Genomic DNA, 13,408 nt, shown 5'->3' with positions numbered 1-13,408 from the left:
AACACACAGTGCAATTTTATTTATTAGTATAAAAAGTTAATTTATCTTCTTCCCAGAGCGCGATGGAGGGAGAACCGTACCATCTTCAATACACCAAATCCACGACTCATGAACGTTTCATTGCTCCGTGACTCTAAACTTCTACATTCCCAGGTAAAGATTTGTTATTTGAAAAAAAAAATATGTAAAATACTTTCGATAAAGGATAATTAAGCAAATACAAAGAACCCATAAGTTTTAACAATTAAGCAATTAATATATAAATATATGATACGATCCGTTAGTAGTTAACATGTAAAAGTTTCATTAATGGAATCAGAGGAAAGTTGCCAGACCTTCCTGGAGTATTGCAATAAATTAATGAGTAAGTTAATAAAAGATAACAAAACTTAACGATTTTTTGGAGGGTAAAGAAAAATAGCTGTGCGATAATAACGATAAAAGATTGTTATTCAGAAATAAGATGTAAAGTACTAGTGTAGTAGTTTAAAGTACAAATAAAAAAGTGCAAGATGAGAAATTGTAAAAAACAGTCCAGGACGAAATGGTGTGGGAAAAAAGGGCACACATGATAGGTGAGGTACAAAGGAAATAAAAAAAGGAACGAGTGAGAGATATTGAGACAAACAAAAGAAGAGAGCAAGTAATAAGAAAAGAAAGTGAAAAAAATATTTAGTAAATAAACTCTCCTTGTGAACCCAAGACAGGGGTTGTACGAGAAGTTGCCAATAGCGCGGGCCAAAAAAAAAAAATTGTCGAAAGCACTTGGAAATTAGTCCAATGTTAACAAAACGGGTTTTCTAAAATTTGTAACTAATCACGTAACCAGTAGAATTCTGAATTTACTAAGAAACACTTATTATGTATAAACGTCGATTGCAAGTATGTTGTAAGGCGAAGTAAAGTTAGAGAGGATTTTTTAACACCAAAAATATTCCTCTCTAAAATCAAAAATTGTTGTACAACCTCGACGGTTGAAATTATAATGGAATTCCAATACATTAATAATTCAAATTTTGCTTACATTTAGATAAGTGCCATAATCTGTGATGTATATAATGTGTGTATTTTAAGGATCGCCGTGGCTCGCGAGTAAGCATGCGTCCACCTTCGAGGCAGGCCAGCCAGCAGGAACTGAGACCGCACTCGCCCAGTCCGGGTAGGTTATAGATACATAAATAATTAAATCACTCGCTACATACCTTTTATACGCAAATATACAGGGTGAGCTATTAAGTTAAGCGCATTTTAAAAATCACAAATAAAAAACTTTTTTTTTAATATACTAAATTCAAAGGATTTTTTTTTAAAACTACACTATGGTAAGAGCCATAAAAACGTACCCACTTTTTGAATCTAAGTCGTAAATTCGAGAAATATCTCTGGTACATCTCTATTGAGATGGCGGATAATAAGTGAATATTGTTTTTGAACTGGGCAATCGTTGTCGGGTAATTAGAAAATAAAATTATTTTATTTGATACCCATATTGTGGTGGTTGTGGAAAAATATGTACCTAGTCCGCCATATTGGAACGGCGTCCATCTTGAATTTTATATTTTGACATAATCATCGTGGTTTACTAGTGTAGCCCTTTCATTTGATACCCATATTGAGGGGGTTAAGGAAAAATATGTAATCCGCCATTTTGTATCGGCGGCCATCTTAGATTTATAATGTTATTGATTTTATTATATTGTATTGTCATCTAAGTTAAATTTGTGTACCAAATTTCAGATCAATCTGACAACGGGAAGGTGCTTAAATTTCAATATCTAATTTTGACCCAAATAAATAAACAAATAAATTCTGTACGGGTCGAACTAAAAAAAACCGTTTAATAAATTCTGTACGGGTCGAACTAAATAAAACCGTTTAAAAACACGGCTCTCGGCACCCCAGACAAAAAAAAATCATATGAAGTAAGATCTGGACTCCGTTGAAACCACGGAATGTCCACTCAACGCGATATTAGTTTTTCACTAAATATGTATATGGACTATGTACGAGTGTCGAAACCTTTTTTTTGGACCAGGCTTCAAAATTATACAGTCGTGAAAAGAAAACTTACGTAACATTGCTGTGTTGTAATTTGATTTTGACATCCGCACGGCTTTTAGCTCCCCCTGTACATAAAAGAAATTCGTAGAATACATCTAGAATTTTTTGAGTGTTGATCTAATAAGCCGTTATTATATACATCATTTATTTGCTAAGCATAATTTGTACACACAGGAATACATTTTTAATAAAAAACATTTTTAATAAATAATTAATAATTTTCACTGATAAATGATTTTCACAAAATTTTTACACTTTTTTCTAACCAGTACACAAGCATTTATTTTGTATGTTTAATTAATATATATTTGAATATGGAAATAATAAGTAAAGTATCACGTTGGAATTATATATTTAAAAAAAAAATCACTTATTTACCACAGATTATATATGATGATTTTACTTCCTACATATATAAAGAAAAATAAATTCTGTTTGGATAAATATTAAAAAAGATATCTAATTCCATTGTATATTTTTACGTATCGATGTTTCTGTTAAAGAGGATTATATTTGATATGCTTAAAAAACAATTTAGTTGGTGTTATATCGTGTGTTTCTTTTCCATGTAAAGATTAATGGATATATTTTTTTTAATTAATAAAAATTCATGCATAATTTCATCTACCTACAGCACGCCATCATCAAAGTCATCAGCTACACCGAAAGTCCTCAGGTTACTTTAAAAATTTCATTATGCCTCGTCATCATATCGAGTTTAATTCTTAACAATTAACTTTAATTAAGAAATGATAGAGACAGTATATTACGGTATTGTTTATTGACCATTTAGACGAAAGCATTTCCAAAACATCGTAGCTTATAACCAAACGATATATCAGTAGATTTAATTACGCTTTAAAATTTCACTAGACTAGAACATGACAATCGTAGATGAATTGCAGTGAATTAGAAAAAAAAAATTCGTAAGACATGTTAGAAGAACTTTTAAAATTATCGCATGTTCTTCGAATAATAAACATTTTCTGAATTCAAAGAACTATTACAATTAACCCATTAACGCCCAAAATGAAACTGCAGTATATTTTTCTATTGTTTTTCTATTTATTAGTCCATAAGGGATAAAATATGATATATAAGAAGATAAAATGAAAAAAATATATTTACATATCAAGTTTTAGGGGTGTACTCAGCCGTGTACAATGGGCGCTTTAGGAGTGAAATTGTTTGAAACAAGGTCGTTCAACACATTGCGTTTTCAAACATATTTCGCAACGCCAAAGAATTTTTTAGTGACAGATAACACATCGCAATGGGTTTTCCATCCGTTCAGGATTATGACCATTATTGTTCCGACCCCCTAGTGCCGCTGAGGATGACGGACGGCTCTTAGTTTCCGTTGGACGTAAATAAGTCCGTGCAATAATTCGTCTGAAAGATAACTGGTCCATGTAAGTTATCTCTTGTTTAGTTTTACTGAGCAAAACATGTAGTCGCCAAGCATTTGATATCGCCATATCTAACAAATAGGTAAATATAACCCACCACCACTTTTTTCCTTTTATTGAAATCCGATAAAGGCTGATAGACTGATCCATTTGGTCAACTCCACCCATTCCTTTATTATAGTTGACAAACATTTTAGGTATATTTACGTCAACCTTTTGCTTCCTGGTGTTACACCATCGTTTGACTTTGCCCAGAGGCTCTATGTCATCAAAATTAGTTCCCATTGTAACGACATTATTGTCCTTCCAACGTACCATAGTTATCTCATTCTTTGTATCAAAACTATAATCATATTCCTCCCTAGGCTTCTTCTTCATATCATATCGGTAATTTCATAAGTAGAACTATAGGTTGGCTGAGTTTTCCTCCATACAGGTAAATGTACATCACATTTTTTGGCACGTTTTGCAGGAATAGGTCTTAGCGGCTCATCATCACTGTCGCTCAATTCCGAAACATCGTAGTCAGGATGACGCCGACCTACCTCAATAGTCCCTGGAACGTCCATAGGGAATCTTGAAGCCGCCAAATTATCTTCATTACCTTCTTCCTCATCACTCACCACAGCCGGATCTGGTGGCACTAATACCATATCGTACTCTTCATCATTGCTTTCAACAGCCATAATTGATTCCAAGGCTTCCTCCAGTCTATTATAACTGGTAAATAGGTTCCGATTTGCCATTTCAACTTATAAGTAATAGTGTAAACAAAACGAAACTTTAGTACGAATCTGCCCGCTGTACCCGCTTGTGTACAACAAATGAAACAAACCCTACTTTACAAGTTTTGTAATAAACTTTAATTCTTATGTTATTATTCCCAACACATATAAATAGACTCCATAAAAATAAAAAAAGAAGTTGAAATATTTCACTATTTTTGATAAAAACCAACAAAATAATCTTACCTTGTATGTCGTGTCTGGACTCCGTATTTTATTACAAAATAAGTGACATTTGTTTTCGCGCCACCGCCTATTTTTATTTATTATATGGTAACTAGTGTCAACTAGATTTGTAATTACTAACTACTTTCAACACTTACCACAGATAAAATACATAATTTATCGATTAAGTAGTTGTACCTGTGCAGGTACAGAGGGCGGTAATGGGTTAAATAGGATTCTTTAAGCTTGCGATACAGATGAAATACCACAATGACTTTCTAAATTTACCCGAGTATTACTCGTTGAAATAAAAAAACAAATATATTATCGGGTTATATTAAGTTTTAATGTTTGCTTTTCAAATGACAGCACACATGGTCACAGGCTGAACAGAAGTATTGGACGTATAAGACATAGTAATCACGAATGAGGTCACGGGAAAGATAATGTCACCACATGACACTGAGGCAAAATTTCATATCGGTACATACTACTTTATATATATCTGCTCACGAAATAAAATATATCTTGTAATAATAATTAATATAATATTTTTGCTTGAAAAAGAGTCGAGTTTATTGCTTCTCGGCACATAACTGTCTTCCGAATGTGTTTGTAATGTATATAAGGCTCACTTCCAAAAAGTACTTATAGATAAACAATATATGTGAAGTATGTAATGTTACCGACAAGTAATGAAAAAGGTATCCTATTTAATAATATATAAATATCTGTCCACTGCTCGATATATTTATTATATGATTAAAAAAAAATTTCAAATTCAAAAAGAGAAGATGTTTAGATACTTTAGACTTGGAAACAAATCTATGCAAATAAATACACGGATGTTTGATTGTAATATTAAAATAATCGATTTTTACTACATATATGTGGATATATATATACAGTATAAATACTAAAATCACAAATTTTTAAATATTTGTTTATCTCTTTGCTTTGGTTAAACTGGTTGGATCGATTTTGACGAAACTTATACTGGCAAATAGCTGGTGTAATAAGGAATAGCTTCGGCCACCTTTATTTCAGAAAAAAAGTTAAACGAAACATTTATTTTGTTAAATAAATACAATTAAACTTAAACTCGTGTATAATATTAAGAGAAACCGTGAAGTTATTCTGCGTAGAACAATAAATAAATTTGAACGTAATTAAAAATGTCGATTATACATCCAACACCTCTGTACCCTTGACTGTTAGTGCTGCAAATCTAAAAACATCGGAAAATTAAAAGTAAATATATACTGTAATTATAAACATTAAAATTATGTTTATTTAATTCAAGTATCTAAATTTAATAGGAGTATCATTAGGTATGTAAGAAACAAAAAAAACGCTTGTAGAAATAACGAGAATAACTGAAATGTGACTCAAAAATTTTCTCCTTATATAAGCATGGTGTTTATTTAATATAAGAATTAGTTTTAAGCATGCTTTGATGAATTTAGTTGAGATTTTGAATAAAGCTGTTATGTACAATCTGATTTTTTTTTCTTAAAGGATCTCGTCGTGGTTCCAGAGCTAGCAGCGGTCATTCGGCTTCATCTTTAAGATCCGCCACTCTACGTTCACCAACAACTACCGGACCTACATCTGTGACTGTAGAGATTCGTGCACCGGACGCATAAAGATCGAAAACAAAATAAAATTCAAACTGAAATTGATCTTATACCAAAAAAAAATACAAAATTGATTTTAAATTAAGCAATATAAATTTATATAGGGGTATTGAAATTCGACGATGCGAATTGCAAAATTTAACTTTGTAAACAAAAGATACCCAGTCCAAAAGTTTTCAATATTCGACATTATATCTATAAATTAAGATAAGCTTATCTTTTGTCGAAAGACTTCGCTAAGTATTAAGCGTTTTAATTATGCACAATATATTCGTATGCAATTTCAGCCACTTTCGAAGTGCCTATAGATTGTAATTAAATGATGTTTGTGCGCCGTATATCTAAATATATTGTTAAGAATAAATCAGAATATTATAGTTACGTACTCACAGATTCTAGTTTAAAACATTAAATATATTACACACTTGATTTTTAAATTTAGAACACACCAATTTTCAATGATATTCATAGTATTATAGTTAGGGTGATAGATTGATAATATTTTTAGCTTATTTAGCAATAAGTAAATCGCTTTTTGGCAAATTTTGTAGAGTAATAGTTTAACTCAGTGGTTATTATTAGAAAATTTTTTGTATAACTTCAACAGTAAATCTTTATTTAAATATTTAGATAAAAATATTAAGTTTCGTATGCTTTAGATATTCTATGATATAGTAGGAGTGTCTAAGATTATAAAAAGTAAATAAATTTAAAAAAAATTTATCGGGACCATCTCCTTAACGGGAGTGATCTGTGTTTTGTCTCGCGGAAGAATAGGATGGAAAAGCTTTGTGCTTCTTTCTATGATATAATCGAGCAACTCAAATAAAAGCTTTAAAATTATAACAAAAAAAAAAGACTTAGACACACTTAGGGCATTTGTACGAGGAGTTGTGAATTTAGATTAAGAGTTTTCTTTTTCTCAGTTAAAAAAGTAGATTAAATTATATTATTATAAGCAAAAGATTGTGTAAATCGGGGAAGTTTACACAAGAAGGCTTCATTGCACTTCGGGAGCTTTGATGATAGAATTTTGCAATACGCACAAGCGTTTATCTCTATAGATATAAGATAACAAAAGCGAAAGAGTTTATGAACACTGACTTTTGAACGGATGCGTGGAATGATATTTCATCTTCATTAGCTATAAATAATAAGGAATGTACATCAATTAAGGGGAAGAATTGACGTACATACCTATTAAATAGATAATTCACGTACGTTTTAAATAATGCAAATCACATATTAAATTCGTGTATACTAAAATCTTAAATGATGTCGCTCACAACAAAAAATATATATTTCAAACACCGCTAGTTCTATTAAGATATGCTATAATTTAATTTTATTAAATTTTATTATAACTTATACTTCTGAAAATCGTGTTTCATTTCATTTAATTTTCCCATCTTTACATCCACTTATTTGAAATACGAAGGTTCCCAAACTCTTTGGAGCAAGAGACAACTAATACATAATTATGAAATGTTATCGAAGAATTTTCTATACATTTTCTAATCGATACAAAATGCTTAAATATTAAAGCAGAAACAGCGAAGATCTACGTAACCAACGGGACGTAACGCGTCTTTCAATAGCTACAAATTAACATAGAAGCTGTGCTACATATAGTAGAGTCAGACAAGAGATTTACCCACAAAGATATATCAGCAAGTTTGGGTCATATTATAATTCAAGATATTTTGCATGATCATTTACATCTTATACTTTACCTGATACTTTGAATGGAGTTAAAAATTAATTGATTAGTACAGTGAAAGGATATTGAAATTCGACTATAGCGTCTGTAAGGTAGTATTTGACATGATACACAGTAAATATGATGAGAAAACTAATAATTATACTAGGATATACACATATATTTTTGGGAATGGAGAAGAGAGCTGAAAGGCTATTTATGAAAGGATGAAGAGAATCCAAAGATGTGGGAGATTTTATGACGGATGAAAGGAAAGAAAAAGAACAGAAGAAAGACACTGTGAAGAAAGAAAGAGAAAAACTGTACAAAAACTATCATACCTGGAAATGTAATCCTTGTCTCAACAATAATAAGGGAAACCATAAAGAAAGATATACAGAGACAATCAAAAGAATTCAAAGAAGAATTATTTTAAAAATGAAGAAGATACAGTTTAAGAAAAAGAATAGCCTAGTTCGGTCCCATAACAGCATAATGGTGCACTAGCATTTATAGTACCCGGCGATAAATATTGTACATCGACTTTTGGAAAGAGACAATCGGTTAATTTCGGCTTTGTAGAGCGTTATCTCTGTCGCACGAAATACAACGACTGACAAAACGTCAAATAGGTAGTGTGGGACAGAGATAGTGCTCTACGAAGTAGAAACTAGCCGATTGTCTCTTTCCAAAGGTCTATGTGCAATATTTATAGTCGGGTACTGTATTTGACTATTGTTTCGGCAAATATTAATGTACGCACGCAGTAGATACCTCAGCCGGAATAAAGCGTAGCTCAACGAAACAAACACCGAGTATTTGACGAATGCAGGTGAGAAATTGTTGAGTAATTTTATTAACAATCACAGCTTTGTAGTATGCAACTATCATTTATTCCCAAAAGTAAAACTACGTATAGTATGGTTCCAAGAATTTGTAGTAACGATGGGTGATGAAAATGCAATCAAATAGACCATCCAAGAGGATTGTGTTCACTGCTACTCTGGATGGTTTCATAATACATAACAGGGGTGGCCAAGCTGCGGCTCGCAAGGCACATGCGACTCTTTCAACAATCAATTTTGGGTCCGATTGATCGTCGAATAATTTATATATCCTATGTCAGCCCCGGAGAAGTCGAAATAAATAACTAGTGTGAATAACAATTATTATTATTCTACCATAAAATTAGTAATATTTACCAATCATAATGAACTAACTAATGCTGTCAAAAATTTGTGCCATTATATCTAAATTCAATATACATATTGTTTTGTTTAAATAATTTTAATAAATGTTATTGATGAAAAAAAAACATTTTTTTGCATATTTTAATTTCGTATTCAATTGCGGCTCGCGAAAAATTTCTAATTTTGAAAAATGTTTCGCGCTATCAAATTAAAAAAGAAATTGGGCACCCCTGATATATAACAATGGGTAGATCGAAAAAGAAGATTTTATTTATCTATTATATTATGTATAGTCTCCATACACCTGCATCCTAAAACGACAGAGACCTTGTACTACCCCATTTAAAGTTATTTTTTCTTTATTTATTTACTATTTTACTTAACTCTACCATAAGAGTTTTATTTGAACTTTAATTTTAATGTTATTATTAAAAAGCGTGACATTTAATAGATGACATTTAGCATGTAGATATAGCTTGTTTATTTTTGTTACACTTGTTTATATCTAATTAAATTACTTCTAATTGATTTAACACCTTACAACTTAGCTTCATATGTTATAAACTAGTTTCTTATTTATCTGTCTATATATAATATATAATCTAATCAATATAATCAGCGGCTCCTGATGATTCCTGGCCAGTATATCCTTAGAAGATTATTTCATAAATCAAAAATCATGTCTAAATTGATACTTAGTCTCGTTTTTGGTATTATTTATAACCCTTTAGTGTAGCTCTTGTAAAGTCTGCCCAACGCTGGGTGTAAGTTGACATCTAATGAATATTAAACCATTGAACATATAAATAATTTAAAAAAATATATTGATACTGGTTTTAAAAATAGCGCATGCGCATACTAACATGCTACTTAAACTTGTATATAAAGTTATAAAATATATTATATACAATATCTTTTATCGCATCATGCTGAGCCGCGTATCTCGGAAAAGCGGCCTTGTGCTAAGCCGTTCCAGTCAAAGTTGTGAATTCAAAACTATTATTACTACTAGCTGACCCGGCGAACTTCGTACAGCCTAACAGTCAATGAATGTCATGTTATATATATATATACATATATATATAAATATATATATATACAAACACACACACACACACATATATATATATATAAAACAAAGACGGGTTTGTTACAACACTTATAACTCGAGATCAGCTGAACCAATTTTCATTATTACATACTAGATTGTCGTTGACGACTATAAAAGTCGATACTGGCAGCATTCTTAGTCATACTACATCCTGAAGAGAAATAAAAACAAGAAGACTCATAATAGAACAGTAGGGAAAGTGCTGCTGTTGGTTGGCAGAATTGCTGCCATTTTCGTTGCCTAAACTCTAGAACATTAAAAGGCGTTTCTTTTGCATCTGCGTTTCCCTATCCCCGACCCATGGTTGTGGAATTATTGCCCTTTGAATACACTATAATTGAGAACAAGCGGTATTATTCCGATAAATGCCACATCATGATTGAGAAAGGAAAAAAAATGTTCTTTTATCGCTTTCTTACTTAACGGTTAAGAAAAAAAACGAATTTAAAATATGAATCTTACCATCAAAGAGATAAAGACGCTTTTTTTTTTGTAAAAGACTTTTTAACTATATTTTTATAAATATTTTAAATATTCTGGGAACCGGAAAGTAACGTCGTTTCTGTCGACACATTTTACAGAAGAACCGAATTGATTTGTTACCGCACCGGCATTGAAAATTTGTATACTAGATGGCAAAAGGTTGTTGATAACGAAGGTGAATATATTGTTGATAAGAAATAAAAACTCGTTAAAAATGTAGTCGTGTGATTTAACTTAAGAAAGTTAAAGTTAAAAAGTTAAAAAGAAACTTAAAAACCTATTATATATATACATATATATATTATATATAAAGAGACACACATATATATATAAGTGTGTGTGTGTCTGTATCTTTTCTGTTAGTCGATCTAGATGAACAGACGTCCTTGTTAAGGCCTATATCTAGCTAGAAACGTCTTTTGGATGAAATTTTGATGATGGTAACCATCAAAATGGTATTAAACTTAAAAGATGGCACTGAACACACAAGTTTTATTTAAAAAATAGTAATTACTGCATATCGTATAATTACGACGCAAAAGGTACATTCGTTATTAGTTCTAAACATACAGATACTGCGACACAAAATTTGAACTCGGTCTCGTTAAAACTTTTTGTATTCAATTATACGCGTGAAAGTTTACCTTAGCGCGGTGACTCGATCTGGATTACGTATATGTGTGTGTGTGTGTTTTTCAAACTTCTCAATGCAAAATGAATAGTTTTTCTCATTCATAGTACAGGAATAAGTTGGATTACCCTCACAGGTACAAATATATATTACAGTGCCCGGCAATAAATATTGCACATCGACCTTTGGAAAGAGACAATCGGCTAATTTCGGCTTCGTAGAGCATCATCTCTGTCCCACACTAGCTACGTATTTCGTGCGATATAAATTTCAATTAGAACCGTTGCTGCCATGAATGATTCATTAGTAATTTGACTACTCCGCTCGTATTTTCTAGAAAGAAAACTGCATGAGTAAACATTGCGCGGCTGCAAAGCAACGCGAGTCGGGCTTTGAATACGAAGCAAGCAAAGAAGCTTATACAGAATTTGAATACCACTGAAATTCGTTCTTACATTTTTGTTTCCAAGTAACCGTGGCGGAGGTGATTTTCGAGCTTATTTTGCAATGTTTACTTAATATCAGGTGTCGCTGCTTTTATTCTTTTATTCACAGCGCAAAAAGCGCTTGAGATTATATATACTTGAGATTTAAAAACTTTTTTTTTATTATCTTTGCATGAATTCTTTTTAATACATAATTTAATGTGTATATATGTTTATATAAGTATTTTTGTACATGTGTATGTGTATAATAACGTATGTATTTGTATGCATTTATGTATTTGTGTAGAGTAGTGTATGTATTTGTATGTATGTACACCGTAAACGGGCCTTGCGTTTTAGTCTCTCTTCACCATCAAAAGGCACACACTTTCACATCCAAAGGCTGTCCGGTAGAGATCGCCTTGCAAGAGCGCCTTTTATCTGTATATGAATTGTTTTTTTTTGTATTTATCTATGGTATACAATAAAGTATAAATACATAAGTAAACTTTCAAATTATTAATTGCTCTTTAATTGTAATTGTATACATGTACAAAAAATTTTTAGAGGATTATATACATCGATGCAAGATTGACGTTCCAAGATGGGCCTCGAGAATTTTCTTTGGTGGCGAATTTATGAACAGTAAAGGCATCATCACCCTCAATAGCCATGATGCAACTAGATTGGGAAAAGAATAATGACAGTTCCTGAGGCTGGTGATCCTGTGTACACGAAGAAATGCTTTTCAAGGGGAATTCCCTGTTTCTTGAGTTAGTACATGCGGTGGGCACCCGATTTATTCATGAATGAGATGTGTTAAGACAAGCCTGAATGAATATGGAGCCGCCATATGCATTGTGCATGCAATGTCATGATATTTAACTACCGACCAATTTCCTTAATTTATTTTTACGGTAGCTCTATCGAAACTCTCCTCCTTCTTTATTTGGGATCGTGACCGATATGAGGTCGAACAGCGATTTAGCTTGTTTTCACGTCGTATTTTCAAATCAAAAAGAAAAAAGGAATATAAAAACAATTTGTATTTTATTTATTTAGCGATAATAAACTATATATTTTTAATTATAACGGTATCAAAGTATACAAAATTCATAAATTTCTTACGCCTTCTCTTACGCTTATAACAAAGATTATTTACCCTGAATTTATGTTAGCCAGGGGTTTATCTATGGATGGTTTCTCCCAATTTATGTATCCGCACCCTCGCTTCACTAGTTCGGCTCGATAGCGGAATGTATTAAACATTCTCTGTTGTGAATTTCACATAATATAATCATGTGCTATTTTTATGATCTCACAATTATCGTTATTGATTGTATTTAGACAATCAATGTTTCTCTGTTTTACTTAGAATATAACGATAGCATGGAACAGATACGATAAGAGCCTAAGTCGAGTTTACCTAACAGGGAGCTAAAGCTCTACCTTAGGGTGGTGTGACATTAGACCAACGACATTGAAACTTTAGTTGTATATAAAGGTGGTGCCGTATTTTTGAAAAACTGTCTAAATACCTAACTGATGTTTTTATACTTTTAAAGTAATATAAGTACTAATTTTTATCCAAGTTAAGAAGTAATTTATTGAAAGTGATAGTTTACCAAAACAAAGACCAAAAGGTTATTTAAAATAAATAAATAAATGGTTTTTGTTTCAGGAAGCTTCCAATGTTTGTAACACAATTGTGATTCATATTATAATTTAAATTATTATCAGAATTATAATTAAAATTAAAATAAGTCTAGGTCTAGTTAAAAGCTTGAGCTTAAATGTTAAGCTAAAATTTAG

At 31.5% G+C, this 13,408-nt stretch overlaps 1 protein-coding gene across 1 annotated transcript in view; it reads left to right on the top strand.

The window, feature by feature from the left end:
• jus (julius seizure) overlaps positions 1-6,623 on the top strand; it is a 58,752-nt gene extending 52,129 nt beyond the window's left edge. Inside the window, exons 6-9 of the mRNA XM_068775134.1 lie at positions 57-153; positions 1,075-1,159; positions 2,696-2,737; positions 5,939-6,623. Of these exons, the coding sequence (XP_068631235.1) occupies positions 57-153; positions 1,075-1,159; positions 2,696-2,737; positions 5,939-6,066 (352 nt within the window). The 3' untranslated portion in view covers positions 6,067-6,623. The remainder of the gene's footprint in view (positions 1-56; positions 154-1,074; positions 1,160-2,695; positions 2,738-5,938) is intronic.
• Positions 6,624-13,408: the final 6,785 nt, after the last annotated feature.

Source organism: Battus philenor, unplaced genomic scaffold, assembly GCF_028537555.1.
Source record: "Battus philenor isolate CCGP_79_NKW_IND1 unplaced genomic scaffold, ilBatPhil1.0.hap1 SCAF_8, whole genome shotgun sequence".
Lineage (NCBI taxonomy): Eukaryota > Metazoa > Arthropoda > Insecta > Lepidoptera > Papilionidae > Battus > Battus philenor.
The sequence above is the reverse complement of the archived record's forward strand: the minus strand, read 5'-3'. Positions and strand labels throughout refer to the sequence as shown.